Source organism: Epinephelus fuscoguttatus, linkage group LG1 (assembly GCF_011397635.1).
Source record: "Epinephelus fuscoguttatus linkage group LG1, E.fuscoguttatus.final_Chr_v1".
NCBI lineage: Eukaryota > Metazoa > Chordata > Actinopteri > Perciformes > Serranidae > Epinephelus > Epinephelus fuscoguttatus.
The window spans coordinates 39,379,069-39,398,232 of NC_064752.1; the positions used below are offsets into that span (position 1 = coordinate 39,379,069).

At 41.6% G+C, this 19,164-nt stretch overlaps 1 protein-coding gene across 1 annotated transcript in view; it reads right to left on the reverse strand.

Moving 5' to 3' along the window:
- Window positions 1-390: 390 nt before the first annotated feature.
- The window catches only part of LOC125890310 (constitutive coactivator of PPAR-gamma-like protein 1 homolog), a 28,438-nt gene continuing 9,664 nt past the window's right edge, over window positions 391-19,164 (reverse strand). Inside the window, exons 6-17 of the mRNA XM_049578886.1 lie at window positions 18,459-18,547; window positions 18,109-18,359; window positions 15,378-15,471; window positions 15,098-15,289; window positions 14,702-14,873; window positions 11,332-11,581; window positions 11,064-11,178; window positions 10,171-10,380; window positions 5,078-5,276; window positions 4,768-4,897; window positions 4,102-4,198; window positions 391-1,955 (exon numbers count right to left, since the gene is read on the reverse strand). Coding sequence (XP_049434843.1) covers window positions 1,638-1,955; window positions 4,102-4,198; window positions 4,768-4,897; window positions 5,078-5,276; window positions 10,171-10,380; window positions 11,064-11,178; window positions 11,332-11,581; window positions 14,702-14,873; window positions 15,098-15,289; window positions 15,378-15,471; window positions 18,109-18,359; window positions 18,459-18,547 — 2,117 coding nt within the window. The 3' untranslated portion in view covers window positions 391-1,637. The remainder of the gene's footprint in view (window positions 1,956-4,101; window positions 4,199-4,767; window positions 4,898-5,077; window positions 5,277-10,170; window positions 10,381-11,063; window positions 11,179-11,331; window positions 11,582-14,701; window positions 14,874-15,097; window positions 15,290-15,377; window positions 15,472-18,108; window positions 18,360-18,458; window positions 18,548-19,164) is intronic.

The window sequence follows — 19,164 nt, forward strand, 5'->3', positions numbered from 1 at the left end:
CTTTAACTGACACATGCAGTCAAATGATAAGGGAGAAAAATGCAACAAGAATCATCACTCTTAATACATTTGAAAGCTCTGTATAAGATTGGATTGTTTTGTCAATAAAATATCTCTAATTTATATCTCCTTCATCTGAGCGGGTCTTAAAGATCGTTGGATAATCTTAAAATACACTTTCCATTTCCACGAGGCAAAGCCCTTACAAGCCATGATTTTGTAATTTGGCCTGTTAGCATTCAGAGCAGATTTGCTCACTCTTCTGCTTTTAAAAATGAATGCACTGATTTAAATATGCAGAGTCAGTCAGTGAGCAGGGGAAAGGTGAAATATTAATGCCTACATGCTGTTACAGTACGATGAGGGATAAATAAACAAACGACCAACAACTTGTACTAAAAGAATATAGTTTTATTAAGCATCATAGCCTTCACATACACCACACCACAATCCACCAGTGTTCAACCAAACCCCAACAGCAGTTCATTCTTTTACAATCCATGAGTTAAGAAACTGATCAACTTACATAGAAGGAAACCTATTTAGCTCTGGCGGGGGGAATACACCATTTCTCTGATCACTAATGAAACATGAAAAGGAGAATTAAGTCAAAAGGTTAGATGATGATACTGGTGTGGAAGTATGAGTGGAAAAAACAACACTAAAGTAAATCTCAAAATTGATTACTGGCTGACGGCTAAAGTCTTAATCGGGAGTGATTGAGGATGTTGCTTTCAGCTACAAAAGAAGTGACTTTCATCAAAGCTTTTTTATTTTTTCTCAGATATTTGACTAATGCAGAAAACAGCAACAGAGAACAATATTGTGTGAATACACTATTTCAGAGTGGGTAGATAACTTCCTGTTTTTTTGTCTTTTATTAAATGCAACAGAGGTCACAAAAGAATCAAGGTCAGAACAAACGTGTTACTAACAGTTAACACCTTTTATGGGCCATCACTGATATTAGCCATTCGTTAGTTTGCAAATGGGTACTTGTAAAGATGGAGGAAAAAGGACAACATGCATAATAATTACACACCTGTGAAACTGTGAACCATGCAGAAGGTTTTATTGAAGCGGTAATACTACAGCTCTACGTCTGATTCAAGAAACCCAGTCGAGTTGATTTTGAGAGCCATTTCTTGAAATGTTACTTACAGCTTAATGACTGAAATGACACGGAGCTCGTCTGAACTGATGAACAGAGTTGCTTCAATATGACCCGAACCCAAAGTGGTGACCTAGGCGGATGTGTTGCATTCTGTTTTTCTCGTTATACGTTTGGTTTTCATTAAGCAGTTACTGGACAACACAAACTTGATGACAGTACTGTGGCGACGTGGCGCCGAGTAGCGCATCAAACTATAAGAACTAAAATATTTCCAAATTAAAGCTTCTTTAGCTTTAATATTCTAACGAAAAGGAAAAGTATCATTGTCATTAACATGTAGAAATCTTGGTGATGAACAACTCCGTAAACTAGCAGTGTGTCGTGTATCTCATGTTTACTGAGAGGGATCCGAATTTCATCTCTTTTCTTTATCTGACAGGAAAAAGGTACATTGACTGTAGGCTTTCCAGATATCCTAACCCTGTTCCATCATTCATCCTTCACCCTCTCTAGAAAAATAGGCTTATTCTTCTTTTTTTAAGACAGCGGCCTCCAGACCTTCATCTCTATGGCAGCCGCTGTCTACATTTAGTGCATTTAAGTGAGGATTAGAATTGCACGTCTTGGAGTCACTGCTTAAGGCACTTTCAGGTTGGATGAGAGCCCTGCGTTCCTCTTTATCTCCATTCAGCTGGTCCGGCTCTTTGTCCTCCACGCCGTTCTCCGTGGCTGAGTCGTCGCACGGCGCCGCAAAGGATTTCCTCTCCTCTGGCTTGGCCTTCTTTCTCTCCTTCACTGCATCATGTCCAGATGTATGAGCAGGCTTATGAGCAGGCTTGCTCTGTTGCAAAGGACAGACAAAAAAGGATTTTAAACGCATGCCAATGACAGTTAGACTGTGAGTGGTTCTGCTTATAGACGTGTGCAACACGGAGGAAATACAGATGTGGGCTGAAACTCCTGTAACTAACAAAAAGACTGGAGAGTAATCGAGGAGTTAATTAGCAGTGAAATAAAAGGGTTTTAAACAGCACAAAGACGTGCTGAGGGGCTGTTTAGTTCCCACTCATCCAGTGCTGAATGCTCAAACAATGGTTATGTATTCTGTTGTTGCACTGTAATTAAACAGAGAAAGGAGCAACAGCTGTATTTGGATCTTTGTGAAGCACATACAGTCTATGTTGAGGCATAACCACCACTGATGTGATTATCCCACATTCCTAAAAAAGGGATATCAGAGGTTGTCTTTCCAGTTCTTGAGAAATTTACATTTCACCTATAGGTCCATAGGCCCTTTGACTAGATCCATTATAGAGGACCTGTTTGCTCATTTTAGGTTCATACTTGTATTTTGGGTTTCTACGAAAACATGTTTACATGCCTCATTGGTCAAAAAACACTATTTTCCTTACACTGCCTGTGCTTGTGCACCTGTATTTCCCCTCTGTCTGAGATGATGATGGATTTAACTCCCATCTCTTTAATCCCCTCCTGAAAAAGCCCAGTCTGCTTGGATTGGTCGGTGATTCAAGCTCTTCTACATCTTGCCAACTCTGTGTAGTCACTGCAGCCAAGGAACGACTGTAACAGAGAACAGCATCTCTTTCACTCTGAAAAATCACCAATAAAAGCCTCTAAACACAATCCCACATGTTCCAGCAGCAATATGATCCAAAATCCGGGGGAAATTATCAACATCAGCAACCAAGATTACAAGTTTCCCCTGATGTTAGCATGTAGCTACATGTATGCTAGCAATCCACTTGCAGCTGGAGTATGACTGTAATGAAAAACTTACTATTGTGAGAAATCACTAATAAAAGCTTCTAAACACAACTGGACATGTTCCAGCAGGAATACGATCTGAAATCAGTGAGAAATTTACAGCATCCTTGACGTTAACATGTAGCTTCATGTAGCAGTGTAGGCTTTGTAATGTAAGCACTTGCAGAAGCGTGCAAAGAGCACATGACGAAATCCAGCACACTATGATGTCATACTGTATAACCAGAATACTTTAGAAAAAACTGTTGTAAGTGGAGTGTTCAAAATGGTAGGATACTTGAGGTTTTTGCTCACACGGATGACTTTACATATCTCTACCTCATTATTTGAAACCTCTGATACCCTTAACATGACCATTCTTCGTTGTAACACTACATAAGACACAAATTATGGAGAACCATAATAGGTCCCCTTTAAATTTGAACATTCTAAGCTTAATATGATTAGGTGGTGAGATCATCTGCACACTACGCAATCCTCCAGGCCAGGAGGGCCTAAACATGTCTGCCCCTCAAACTCTTTTGCTTCAGCACAAAACTGTAGGTGAGACTGCTGTGAAATCTGAAATGGACATTGATGATTTACACAGGACCATTTCTTAACACCCTAACATCTCCTCTACAAATCCAACACCCAGATTCCCATGACATTTGCTGTGGATATTCCTGGTCTATAGTGCACCAGCTCCACATGTTTTCGCCAGGCCAACACTGAGAGGCTCAGAAGAGCTTCTACCCTCAGGCCAATACAATCCTGCCTCAGACTGCCTTCAAGTTACAAGGTGTTACTTTCATGTAAAACTGACCTGTGCACTCATTCAGACACATTAAACTGCCATCACATTTATGAATTAAATTGCCCGAAAGGAGCTTTATTTCAGGTGTATGGGAAATTCTGAAGGAAATGCTGCTGGTACACTGACACAAAGCTGAATCTGTCTTTGGAAATATGACATGCAACAAGAAGAGGACAACATTTTTAACCTTGGACCCAGCTCTCTGCTTAGCGAAAAAAATGATATGCATGAAGTAACAAGCTGCCAAACACTATTCTGCAATAGGGACACACAAACACAGAGGGTCAAAATGGAAAACGTACACTCCCAATCTGTCTGTAATTAACTGGAATTTAACGTAGATCATTATGAGTGCTTTGTGAAGGCCCATGTCTTCCATGTGAAGAGTGATGCATCACTCACTTACCAGGAATGCTACCTGACTCTTGAAGGCTCGAGGGTGGTACCTGCCTCCCCGACCAAACGTCCTGATGACGGGCGTGGAGATCACACCTCTGGGGCGACTACAGGAGAAATAAATAAGAAAAGGAATTAGGGATGCACAATAATATCAGCACATCATCTGTACTGGCAGATAAAGGCTTTAAAATGAAATACTGTAACTGTCCCGAAATGAACGTCTCTGCTGATATGACAGGCTGATAAGATGATGCTTTCCTTAGTTACTTCAAATTGGTGAAATCTGCCCTGCTTCTGGCTACTGTCAGGACTGTCTCAGGGAGAATATCATCCAAGCCTGTTAAAGTAGGATGACTATAACAGTTTCTTTGGAAAATGTTACATAAAAATAAATGTGGTATCTTTTACATGTAACCTAATCAGTTGTGGCACTTTTCTTACTTTGCCCAGTGAATGTGCACATTTCGAAAGCATTGTATCTTATGTCTGCATCTGCCAGTGGACCATCATGAGAAGAGTAGACATAATAATATGTTCCACTACAGGAAAGACTCAATGTTCTCTTAAGTTGTGTGGAAAAGATATGTGCATGTATCGTCGTTAGCCAAAATGAACCGGAAAAATCAGCATATCAGTAAAAATCCAATGTCATGCATCTTCTTTCTGTACTTACCCTCTATTAGGTCCCCCAACTGACACCACTTGAACAGGGAAGCCTCCTCTTCCTCTGCTGCGTCGAGTGCCAGCCCACTGACCCACCACAGTGCCGGCTATCTCCAGTTTCCCACCCTGTGACGAGATTCCTTGAAGGCAAAACAATGGTGTTAATCTGTGCAAGTGTATCCACAGTAATACACTTTTCTCTCATGAGTGGTGAACTGATGTAGCTCACATGTAGGTACCTGGTCTAGGACACAGCACAGGGAACACAAACTCTTCCACATGTGTCAGGTAGGGTTTAGTTTAAGAGCCGCTGCACTCACCAGCCATCCCTCTGTCTCTCCCCTGAGGTGGCATCATAGGGGGTGGGGGGTAGAAGGAGCCAGAGAGGGGGTAGAAAGGCATCCCGTGAGGAGGTGGAGGTGGTGGCGGGGGGAATGGAGGAGGATGAGGTGGCCGGGTGAAGTTGAGACCTTCCAGGATGCTCTGACGCATCTTCTCCACCTTAGCAACCAGCTCAGTCTGAAGAGAGAAATTGACTGTAAACAAACTGTTCACTCTGCTGGTTAACATTTCTACTTGTCAAAATTAACATTAACATTTGGATGACTTTACTTCTCAGATATTATGGCCATTCCTGGTGTCCACACCGAAAACCAAGTTGTATTTGTTTGTAAAATTAGAATCAACCTGCAGTGTTTCACTTTGGCAGGACAGGGCAGCATGTTTTATTTACTCTGAGACAGCTGTATTTAGCAAAATATCTTGCTTAGTGCAGCTTTAAGTTATTTTCATCTATAAATGCACAGCTGGCCATGTCAGGTATTGGTACTGTGGTATTGGTATTGTATTCCTGACTAAAATTCATGCTTATCTGTTAGACCGTGAGTGGACCGATAACTGTCCTTCACTTAAAAGCTGGAGTGTGGAACTTTTGTCTCCCCCCTCTGGCAACGAGAGTAATTACACAAACACTGTTGACTCGTGCTTACCATGTATAGCTGCAGGTGAACTCACCACATCTCCCCGCCCCCTGCAGCCCTCTTTTCACTTTAAACCTTTCTCTGAACTCAGACTCTCTTTTTTATCTGGGGTATCCACTCTAGAAAATTTCCTTGAATGCTTTTTAGGATTTATTGCCATGCTCTGAGCAGCTGCTCCTCACTAAGAAGGGGGTCTCTCCCCTGTTCCTGCCCAACCTTTGGGCAGGAACAGCTATGGCTGGTTGCCGTAAAATGCATCACCTCTCATGTGCCAGTGTGGGAAAGCCATCACAAGTCTGGTATACTGTGAAAGATGGAGAGATTTCCCTGACAGGAACAGGCTTTATCAGCATTGTTTGAACTTGTTTGGTAAGGGCTTGAATGTAGCAGACATTCATTTGAATGTAAATGTTCTGCACTCTAGCTTTACTATAGATTCAAATAAAGATTATATTTTCAGGTGAGTCAGTCACTTAGCAGCTACAGTGTTTAATTAAAGGAATACTTCACCCATAAAATGACCACTTGTAAATCTATTAGTCATGCCATTGTAACTTGAATTCCTGAAGAGCACTTATATTTTTCTAGCAAGCCTCAACAAAAAACTGCAGTTTGTTTTATTGATTGACTGCGAGACCAAGTTTAACAGCAAAACTATATCAAAACATCTGTTTACAAACCCTGACATAGCTCGTGCAGTAAAATCCATGTCTCATTTATTCAGCTTTATGCTGAAGTGCCCAAGTTCACTTTGGGTTCTGTTTTAAATACTAACGTGTTTAGAAAAATGCATGTGTTTGGGAAGTACTGAGCATACGACTGGATAAATGAGACTCGGATTAAACTGCACGAGTTGTGTGAGAGTTTGTAAACTGAACTTTGATATAGTTTTGCTGTTTTAATTGTGGTCTCCAATCAATCAATGCAACAATCAAATAATACGCCCGCAGATTTCCGTGGAGGCATGCGAGAAAAGCAAAGTTGTTTTTTTTTTTCACGAATTCAAGGTAACACGACATGACTAACTGATTTCCAAATATTTTGTGGGTAAAGTACCCCTTTAACGTTGGTCCAGTATCAGTAAAGTGTTTTTCCTATTTGGTTAAAAGCACTGGAAACTCAAACTCATGAATTTGTAAAAAGTACGAATGTATTTGTAATAAGTGTTAATTATGTATGTTGTTTTGCTATCAGCTCACAGACTGCTGTAAACTACTTCTACATGTTATTATCTTTTTTAAGTTTTAAGCCTGTTTGGTTACAGATGTGAAAAACTGCTCGTCTCCTCTGAAGTGTGACTGACAGGCATCAGTCTAATTAGAGATGACAGGAAGTGACTTCTCCACTTCTGTGAAGTGTGGACAGTGCACAGCTATTGAAGGTCAAATGTATGTTTGGAGGATTTTTCACAATAAAACTTCCACAAGTGACAAAATTTGTGTGTGGCATGAATTTCAAGCAGAACTGGATACAAAACAAACTTGTTGACCTTGTTGCTCTACATATGTTTGTTACATACGCTAACAGCTTGTTGCATCAGTAACTCAGCACTCTCTCTTGCTCTGGGTAATATAGATCTTGCTTTAGATTTTTTTTTGAGTTGTTAAGTGATCTGTTGGGATTACTGACAGGCAGTCAGTGCTCAGTACAAATAAACTTTTTTATTTAGTTTCTTGGGTTGAACTTGGCGAAGCTGCTCTGAAGCGGTCTCATTTATGGTTGATGAGGACTATCCCGGTCTAACATACAGCTGATGGCCATGTGTTGCCATAGCATATCATTGATTTTATCTGCATCTATCTGAAGCGTCCACACTCTCTTTGAGTCTAGACTTGTGACAAAAATCTGAATAGCTGGTTTTCTGTAACTTAAACTTCTTGGCACGTCACATCATTTATTCTTCATAAAGATAAAGATATGGAAGGAACGCACTTCTAAATCAAGTTTGCGGTCACTTTAACAGACTGCTGTGTTTTTACTGCGGGAGCGGCCCTGATGGACAAGGAAATGTTCTAGCACCATAATAGTTGTTTGATCAAATCAATATGGAATCAAGCCATTATTTACCTTGTGAAACTTCTCGTTGTTTTACTGGTCTAAGGAAGCTTCATGAGCTCTGAGACAACAGGAGTCCAGCAGAGAGAGTGAGGGGTAAACTAAATATATGTACAAGTACCGCTTGCTTCCAGTGCTGCAGTGTGTGTCCTCGAGGCCTAACTAATGTGCTGAATGTATTTCCTTCTTCAGAAAACATTTGGAATGTAATGAATTTGTAATGAATAATAACTGCATTATTTACATCATCAGCAGTCGTCTTCTTGCCCACCTGCTGGCACTTGTCTGTGTTTCTTGGCGCAGTACCTCCACTATTAAACAATCTGCAGGGATGTGTGTTGCCTCAAGTTCCATCTATTAAGTATCAATCAGCTGTAAAAAGTAATAATTTAAACAACAATTTCCAAGAGCCCAAGAGCTCTTTAACTCTTTAACCAACCAAGACATGAACTTTTACATTTGTCACTTTTCTGTCAACTGACGAGTCGATTAACCGGATATAAATCATGGACACATTTTAGGGTTAGGGGACTGAATAAATAAATTAAATCTCAGTACTGCAGTGTTAAATATCTCTGTGCAAACTAAAACTGCATATATGATTAGTGTGAAAACTAAGGGCTCATTTATGCTCAGTGTTAGGTAGGGAGACAGAGAAGGATGGAACCTTCCGTCTGTACTCTGCCTTCATATTGTCTGAATTTGTTTTCTGAAAGGTTACAGATACAGATGAATTACGGGGGCAGCGTAATGTAGTTTAAGCAAGATACGATAGTACGAGATGAAGAGGACATTTAAAAGATTGTGGAACAGAGCAAACAAGTAATAAAGTAGGTCACCGAGCCTCTACAACACTGCCTCTGTTTAAAGGTACAATATTACAACCTCCTCCAGCGTCGCCTTGTTTGTTGTTTTAAGAAACTTTTGACTCTGCCCTCTAGTGCCATCTATTGGCTGTATCTATACCATCATAAGTATGAAGGCAGTGATGTTTACAACGTTTGAAACAGATGTATCTATTTTTGAACATAAAGGGAGTTTAAATGAGCCTTAAGACGTGAAGGCCTCAGTTTGCTTCAGACAAACTACTTGTTGGATCGTCTGACAGCTTCGAAACCACCTCTGTGATGGTCGGGGTCCCATCACTGCACCCTTTGCTCAAGGTGTATGGCAATGCTTGAAATGCCCGTTTGTCTAGCCTGAGTATCAGACTGAAGCTCCCAGAACCTTCAGTCTGACATGGCTTCCACTGAAGGCGATTTACAAGGGGGAGGGAATTTGATTTTTCCCTAACCAATCAGTAGAGATCAACGACTCACCCAGAATCTGACGTCATTAGTATCCATGCCTCGGGGGTGCCGAAAACAAGCGAGCATTTCCTGTTTAAAATGTCTCCGTCATCGTGCACGCCCAGCTGCATCGCCGATAAATCCAGTTTAGCAGCTTCCTTAATTTGGTCCTCCACTAACTTGAGTAGTGGCGAAATACCTCGATAGCATTGTTAATGTGGTCTGTAGGATCTGTAGCGGTCGCCATTGTTGCTATCCTCACCAGTTTCCCACCGGTGTACAGCTTGACATCAGTGTGGCGCTGATTGGCTAATTGCTAGACCCCCGGCGATCATTGGTCCGTCCATCGTTTGGACGAGATAAATTGCAAATTCATTGAAGTATGCCAGACCAGAGATGCAAACCTACTCAGTTGAGTGAGCGGGGTCTATGGTCTGGAACCAGGCTACCGTTTGTCTATTCTTCACACAACTTCTGTCTCTTGTCACCCGCTCAAGTGCGAAAGTGACAGCAGGCTTTTTGAGCCATCTTTGAGTGCGTGTTCATTCAGAACAGGTAACCTTTTACCTGTAGACATGGCCAAAACCAGAGTGTCTACAGGTATGAGACACTTTAATATAATGCTTTTTAAGGCCCTTTCAACATCATTCTTAACCTAAGGTAAGAGTAATTTTTGGACTAATCATTTTTTCTAATTCAAGAAATGCAAGAAGGAGCAAAAGGTCTTGTGCAGGGGTAGATTTTATGTGGGAATATGGTTATTAGAGTGAGTCTTAGATCTACATTTTGCCAACAAGTAAGTGCAAATAAAATGGTTTAAAGATTTCTAACATTAGAAATGTGGACTTTGTCAGAGAAGAGCTTGACTCATTTTCACAAAAAGAAATTAAAAGATGGATAAATTAGATAAAATGTTTGTGGATATGAAGACCTCATAGGTTCAAAGTTAGGAAAGTTCAAAGCTAATATTTACAAAATTGAATTTAAGACATTTTGAGGACCTGCAGACTAACATGTTTTAAATCACACTGAGGCCTTGTAAGTGGAGCATGTTTTGCTGACTTGTGTGCGTGGTGTGGAAGAAGCTACCTGACCGTCACAGAGGTCAATGAGCTGGGCCTTCTCCCTGTTGGCCCTGATGAGTTTACTCTGAAGCAGCTTGCCATCAAAGTACATCCAGGGACAGCAGTGCTCCCAGGGAATAGGCTGTCCGCAAGCGTCGTTGGCAAACAGAGCCATGTCCACTCCGCTCATGAACAGAGCAGCAAGCTGGACTCCTCGAGGGTCCAGGTTGTCGATCTGTAGAAGAGAAACATCCAGACTCAGAAAATATCCAGACAAAAAGAAATAAAGACAGTATGTTCCCTCAACAGCCCCGCTGAGCATTCAGATTTATGGAGTGCAAAGCGACGCACAGAGCAAGCAAAAGCAGCCCATTCACTCCCGGCTGCCAAAATACAGCGGTACACAACCTAATCCAGCCAACACAAAAAGCCTGCACACACAACCTGCATGTTCTGGCACAGTGAGTAGCAGACAGGCCGACAGAGATACACACAGACAGACCACGAGGACCAAAGCTTGTGTGGATGGTTTACTGTAAGGCCAAATTAGAAGACAGCTCAGTCTGAGACATGGAGTCGAGAAACCATCCACACACTGACACAAGAACCCCTCTGAGTCACTCAAAGCTCTACAAAAATACATCTTTAGTGCAAAGCTACGGCTTCAAGAACAACATGCTCGTACAAAACAGTGTTTTGTCGAGGAGGTTGTTTAGTCTGCAGAATATGAGGAGTGTCGAGAGAAACACCACAACATGAATGCTTAAAGGATTCTCTCAATCAAAGTGACTTTTAGAGCTGTTAAACACATGAAGATCAAATAAGCGACTGACATGACAGCAGATTAAGATCAGGACATTGATGACGTGTGTGTGTGTTTCTAAGACACTCCTCATATCATAAACACTACACAATCACCTTCAGTTCCTGCAGCTGGTCAGGCTCATAAAGTTTAGGAGAAAGTGCTTGGGCTAGGAACGCGTCAAGTTCGTTACGACGCAAAATTCTTACTCCTGGCCAATGTAACATAAACCTGAAGCAAAACACAGAAGGTTAACAGTGTTACAAACACCAAGAACTGTCTGCAGAAATCCTCACTCCCTATCAGTTCACTTCACAGTGGACTTCTCACCTAAACAGTGAAACCTACAGACTTTATCTGTGTGGATTACAGCTGTGTACTCACCGCAGCACACAACAGAGCACCAAGAGGGGCGTGGGGACGCTGGCAGGGTTCAGCATGGCTGGAGTGTCAGAGCGCATGCAGGCCAGGAACGCTCTCATCCTCCGGTTCTTGTCCTCCACAGCCTTCCCCAGCCACAGCTTCTTCAGGTTGGGACAGGTCCACTCCCTGAAGGGCAGAGCCTCCACCAGCTCTGGAGTGTGGGGAGACTTGCCTTTGTAAGCGGCCCACTCTTTGACCATGACGTGTGTATCTGGGGGACAACATTTGGAAAAGATCAGGGTTTGTATTTATCAAGTGCCTAGAGACTGTGCTCAAAGTAGGGATGCCACAGTGATGAAATGTTCCTACTGGTTAGTTCTGACAACACCAGTGTTACCAGTTATACCAGAAATTTTACAAGAGAAGATCTTTGTCAATGATGCTTATTTTTATTGTTGGATCATTAGATTTTCCCCGTGCTTTAAACAAAATGGAGAAGGACCTACTGGTGTAGCATCACCTGGTTTTCTTTTTAATAAATTTGATGAAGCTTTTTTCATTTAGCTCAGCGGCGCCACGTTCCTCCTTTTCATCTAACTCTTCTCTCACAGGGTTCGCCTTCGGCCTGAGGATGACCACTTCTTCCACAATAATCCTCTTATTCTCCTCCGGGTCATGGGCCCTCAATTATCAATCTAACGTACAAACCAGCACAGATCCGAGCACAGAAATCATCTAACGAGTAACTAAGAGTTTGCGTTTGAGTCGTGAAACATTCTTACCTCGTCGATCACAGTGTAGGAACTATCAGATGTTTATAAGTGTGTCCACTTAAAATAATCGTCATTTAGTATCCCACCCCAACATATTCTCGGTTTAGCGGCCTTGCTCCAAGAGTTTACGACATAAATTAAAATACAAAATACAGTCGAGAAGAAAAATTTTCTCAGAGCTAGAGACGGAAACGCTGATGTTCCAGGTTCAGTTTAACCGACTGGCTCTATTTTGCAGTCTGAAAAGTGGCGTCAAAAGAAGGCAAGAAGAAACAGAAATCACTACTGCATTCAACAGCGTTGCAGTACACAGTCGAATTCCAGCTGAGGTTGGAATATTTAATCTATACATTCATGGTATGTACCGACCTATCACATACATTAGGAATATCATTTGGAATACTATAAGCCTATATTACATAATATTAATATTTTTATAATAGCCTATTCATACAAAAGCTAATAATTGACTCAGACCGAGGAGCATGTGGCCACGAATATCAGTCTGCTTCCATTTCGGGCCTAACAGGTGGCAGAGGAGACACAGACGCACCACCTGTGTCAAAGCCAGACACCAGAAAAAACAGAACCCATGGGCTACTTGCATTTATACAATTACACTTGGCAGAGTTTATGTGTTTCTTTTTGATCTAAACATGCTTTGGTTTTGTAAGTATTAAAAAAAAAAAAAGATAAATAAATAGATAAGAGCCGGACACCAGTTGTGTTCAGCCTTCGGTCAGCCTGAAGCCAGTCTAACAGAGCCTGGCAACTGGCAGCTGAGACAGAAAGCACGCGTCCATGTGGCAACTATACATTTTAAGTGACTAATATGTGGCTGCAAAAACTCAGATGTGAGTCAGAATATGGTCTGATAACAATTCTTCACCTCAGCCAGATTTACTAAGCTGCTCCACATGCTCACGCTGACTCAAACTTGCGTACACAAGCCGAAACCTGACATGAGATTTGATCATGACCTCCACTCACATCCACACTGATTAACGTCGTGCTTTGCGTGGAAGTGACTGTTTTCTGTCGTACATTTGTTTCATAGAAGAGGTCCTCAGTCACCCCAGCAGCACGGGTCCTTGAACGCTGCCTTGTCGAGGTCTAGGCTTGCTCCTGGCAGAGTTCTGTGCTGTGACTCTGCTGCTGTATGTGGCAGCCACTTTCAGTTAATAACTGTAGTGTCCATCATCCGACTAAACATTGATAACACGCTTAGTATTTTACAAATTCATTAATTTTTTCAATTTTAAGAACGTGGGTGCTGACACACAAAAATTAACTCAATGGGTTTTACTTCTATTAAAGAAAGCAAAATGATGATGGGGTTGGTGGACAAGTAATGCCCAAACACCCTGTAACACCAGTGACAATGACTACCACGACAAACCTAAAAGCGTTTCTACCTCTGAGTAGTGAAAGCTGTTTATTAAACTTCCTACATTTACTTTGAGTAAGAAGGATTTCTCTTCGCAAAGTGAGACGTGGATGTTTTGTGACACGCTCAGCTGCAAAGTTGAACTGATGATGATGTGCTTGGACTGTTAAACAGCGGTAACATTTAAAATGCAGAATATTAAAACGGCAACAAAATGCCCATTAATCAATCAGCTGATCAACATGAAATTAATTGGAAACTAGTGTGACAGTGAATTAATCATCATATTTTAAGCTAAGATAAAAACTTTCTCTGGCTCCAGCTTCACAAATGTGAGGGTATGCTGCTTGATGTTGGGTTACATCAGTGTAAACTGAATATCTTGGAGTTATGGACTGTTAGTCAGATAAAACAAGACATTTTTATTTGTCATTTTGGGCTCTTGGAAATTATAATGGACATTTTGCACTATTTTGTGGCATGTCATAGACAGAATGATTAATCACCTCATAAACAATAAAATTAGCAGAATAAGTGGTAATGAAAATAATCATTTAGTTGCAGACCTGATTTTAATGCATATGCTTTGTGTGCATGCTGTCAGTAAATAATCTAGGCAATCTTGTGAAAAAACATGATGCCAACAATAATAAATAGCTAAAATCTCATAATGCTATTTACTAATAAGCCACTGACATTAGGCTCTGAGTAAACTCTAAATGTTATGTATGTATCTTAAACAATACATGTACATGTATGTGTCGCTTTAGAAATAGCGATTTGACTTGGCTGGGTGACATATCCTCATCAGCCCTGGTTAATCAAGTTGTTTTACAATGTCTAACATGTATTAGCACTGCATCTTACAGGTCTTGTATAGTACTATTATATTGTGTGATTAAATATTGCTCATGTTAACTCATGACATTTTAAACATGGGGGAAAAAAACTTAATGTCACCCAGAGTTGAGACATTCAGTCTTAAATATAGCTCTGCAATGGATAATATTTTTCCATGATTGAATGATCAGCCAACCACATGGCTTGCTTATTTTACCTGATATCTTAAGTTAAGAAAGTTTATAAACTGGTCCTAAAAGTAGGACCCAAAATGCATCGCAGAGAATTTTTGGCTGGTAGGACTTTCTACTCTGAGACACTTGTTAAACACAGGTGTAAAAACCTCAGCACAGGATGTGATACAGTGACATAAAGGTGCTTTCTGACTCACATTCAGGGAGGCAGTTCTTCCTCATGGCGAGTCTCTCAGCCTTCTTCCTGGCCTCAGCCAGGCTGAAGAGCACTCCGTAAACATATTGACGGATAGGCCGAAACAGCTGCACTGCTGAAGGCAGGTCTTTGTTAGCTTCATCTTCAATGGTGACAGACAGCTTAATCTCTCCCTGCAAAGATACACTGTTACCTAAATGCTGCACAACGCCACAAATAGATACTTCAGATTCCACTCACTAATATGGTGTCTGTGTGAGCCGAGCATCACTTCTGGCTACACATGTGAGTACTTGTGCTTTCTGAAGGTGTATTTTTTCTTTAGCTTTGTGCAAACACAAATAAAAATAAAAGCTACGAGGATCTCTAATCCAAACATAATCAGGATGAGTCTGACCTTGGTGAGAGCATGGTAGATGTAGGGGTACATAAGGCCCTTCTTGTGTCTGTGCTCGGCCACCCGCAGGACCTCGGGGGCCACGGCAGGGAGGGGTGGGATGGTGATGTCCATGTGGTTCCTCGTCGGCATGGAGAGCAGGGAAGGGATTTGGACATTCAGACTCCCAGCAGGGGTCACACAGAGGTCAGCCTGAGGACAGACAGGGCACAGCGCTTTCACTTTAGTCACCTGGTGAGATTTCCAATCAGGTCTCAAGTGTTCCTCAAGCCTCACCCACTTTTGTTTGGTCCCCCAGGTCTCCCTCTGGTGTGTTTTCAGAATGTGGAGTCTCTCCGTTTCCGTCCCATCCTTCCTTATGGTCACTAACATGACTAAAGAAACAGCACATATGGGATTCAGTTGTAGCAGAGTGGAGCCAAACATTGATCACCTTTGACTGGCAGTGGTCCATATAATAAAAGGGAACTTAATGTGTTCATACAGGAAAATAAAAATGTTTACTGCTAGCACAGTGTCACTTTCTTGTATCAACAGGCAACAGCAGTTTGACAGCCTTTGAGAGCACGCCAACTCCTCTTTCATTTGATCATCACTGCCAGACCAGAAGCAGCATTCAGGCAGGTTTTCTGTATAAACCTACCTTTGTCTACAATCTAAAAAGACAAAGATGGACAGCAACACAAAACACATTCAATGTTTATGACATCTTAAAGTGACACCCATTGTCCCAAATTAAATTATGGTGGTCATATCTTCATCCACAGGAGGCAGGGAAATGAAACATGAGCAGAAACAATACTCTTAACAGAAACTGCTGGACATGCTCATCAGCATCCAACCCACCAAGCTGACAACAGTCTACGTTTAGCTCTAAGAGGAACAGCGTTATGATTTCTACACAAATATGTAAAATTCAAACAGCCTATTACACATTTAAAATATCATGTGGCGCAAAATTTCCCATAAGTTTCCTTCCACAGGTGGATACAAATACTAATGTCATGTAATGCACCCTGCTGTGACTGTCTGATTGTCTCAAGCTGTCTCAGACTGATTTGTACCCATGATAATACCAGTTAGCTGATCAGGCTCGTCTGCTCTACTCTCTCGCCAACTTGACCACAATATTGTACTCGGTCAGACAAGCTGGATCAAATCCTTTCCTACTGTGCTCCTCAGTGGTCCAGAGGCAGCGTCTGATGTTTGTAAATGAAGCTAGCCATAACTAGCATCTCTATGCTCAAACCATCTGTAAATGCATTGAAGTGGCCCAAGATACACCTATGACTGTGCCAAATGTTCAAAATAAGGTGATACGAGTGTAACTACATATATGGAAATAAGATCAATTGCATTATATTCACAGAAAATATAAAACCGGTACACGCTACACATTCGATTAAGAAATCTCACTTAAGTGTGAGGGAAATTAGATTATTCTTTGATGTTGGGTTGCTGAAAAACCAACTCCTGACAATGAATGTCACTGTTGGACACTGCAGTCATGTGGAAGAGGCCCTCTGAGACAGCTAAGTCATAAATTCAGGCTAAATTTAGAGCAGAGCAATATGCAGCTTAGATGTGAAACACTTTATTTTACAAAAGGATGGTGTGTTGTGTTGCTGTGGGAACTTTCGTTGATAAATACAGTGTAATGTTGTGTTATATTAAGTTAATTGATATTTAATTTTGAACATTTTCCTATTGCATTGTTGAAACTGTATTCATCCACTACATGTGACATGAAACCCTTTTAGATGAGGAAAAGTGCACAAAACACTGAATTCAGAAAAACTGAAAATGAGAACACAGTCTAAATAACTGGCAAAGACCTCTCAAAACTGACCATGAACACATCACTACTTCAGCTGCCTCTTCTTTGTTCATCTTGAACGATTTATTGGTCCTGAAATTGGTAGACTCTGCTGCGCAGCTCATAAAAACTTAATTTTAATTTGATTCTTGTGCTTTGGCAGGAAGCATCATCTTGTAGAAGGGGTGCATGAATCACTGCTGCTCCGTATGATCATCTTAACACTAGGGGGCTACAGGTCACAGAGACACTGCTGTGAGGGACAGCTAGGCAGGTTTGAACAGAGCTCTGGATAAAGATGTTCATTTTTGTGGATACAAGGTATAAACCCCTGTTACAGATGCTTGTGTTTCTGGCAAGACAAATCTCCATTTACAAGTATCAGGAGGTGTCATGTGTTCAATTTAACCAAATGAGAGTTGAACTCTCCATGACCTCACATTTCTGCCGTAAGCTTCACATTCTTCTACAGAGCAGCAAAGCTTTCCTCCTGCACAATCACTGATACTTGCAGCACAGACACAGTGCCATCAAACCCTGAGAGCTGCTACATGTGAGACTTCATGTCAGTGTTTGTTAAAATAACAAACTTTGCGCGTCATGTGGAGATGTGTGTTCACAGGAACAATGGCTAAAATCAAGAACACAGAACATGTTTGCCAATAGAGACTAGATACAACGCTGCAGTACAATCATTGTGTGCTGCAAAGTTATTTTACCAAATATTAGCTGAGGACATTTGCTGCAAGAAGTACCCATTACCTCACAAGCACTTTAACAAGTTAAAATCTTGCTGAGTGCACTTTTTATAAAAGTGTCAACATTTCTGGTAACAATGTCAGGAAAAATACTTACAGGAAATGAGAACACAAAACTACACCACAATGTATAGCCACTTCCCAAAAAACACTTGAGCAGTAAGCTAACTTTCAGGAAAAGCAGGGACTATACAGTGTGTTGTCACTGATAAGGATGGCGATTACAAACAGGGTGAACCCGCTGTAATAAAGCAGATATATGGAGTGAAAGGATGGTAAAAGATCTGCACTGGTGATAAAATTGTCCCTGTACTGACAGTGTTCCTGGAAAAGACAACATATGACCTGTGGGATGGTGACCATGACAGACTGATGATCTCCGACAGCTAAGGATGAATGGAGACAGTAACAGAGAGGAAGTGTTGTGTTGAACTCACTTGGCAGTTGTGCCTGAGCTGTCTTCATTCTCCGAGGAGGAGGATGTGGAGGAGGCGTTGAAGAAAGCGGCCTCTGTGTGGTTGGGGCTGCCAGGCTGGCCCGGATTGATGGGAGAGGACCTCTCATACAGCGGTGTGTGCTTCCCTTCATGAGGAATGTTGCTGAAGCTGTTCTGCTCTGGGAGGCCTTTCTCCACCGAGTCCAGAGCCAGGCTGCGCTCCATCAGAGGCACCGGGTACGAGTGCTGGACCTGGAGACAGTCAAGAAAAAAAAATAACCATGTCATTCTCACAGAGCTGAAGCACCTGTAGTATTTCACTGTGCAGCACAGGGGATTTCACAGTCTTACCCCAGGTTTTACAGGCAGCGGCACCTGTGGAATGTTGAGCATTTTTGGAAACGGCATTGCAGCAGGTACTCCCATTAGTTTTGGTCTGACTGTGAAACAGATACACAAAAAAATGTCAGCATACAGAACAAAGAGAGGCTGGACCTGCTGCACAAGTTTTATTTTGTAGGACTCGATATAAAGTAGGTTGGCTGAGGAGTAATTTACACATTTTGTAGGTATCACAAACAGGTGCTCTTTAGATCCAAGGAACTTTGTGAACAGGAAAGGAGGGAGAGGTTAGACTTGGAGTGCGTTTTGTCAGAAGGAAGTGTGCATCTACTCATGAATAAGAGGCTCGTGCTTGGAACAGCATGAGATGTAAACATTAATGGCGTCCTCCGCTGCTGAGCTGTAACTTTAGCTAGCAGCAGATGTACACTTCCGTCTGGGCGGTGATACATTAGTGTAGAAGCTGTCAAATGCATCCCGTCAAATGCAACCAAACTGAGACCACCTGAAATAGTGGGCCTTGGTCGGCAGTCAAACAGTTTCTGATGTTGTTCATTTGTGGTGTGACAGCAAACACACCAACAACAAGATTATATGATCTGAAATACATGATTTTAGTGCGATTTCAAAAGCCAAACTAATAATAAATCCATCTGCGCATCTTGAAATCTGTCTGTAATCTTATAATCGATCTGTATTATATGTATATAACCTA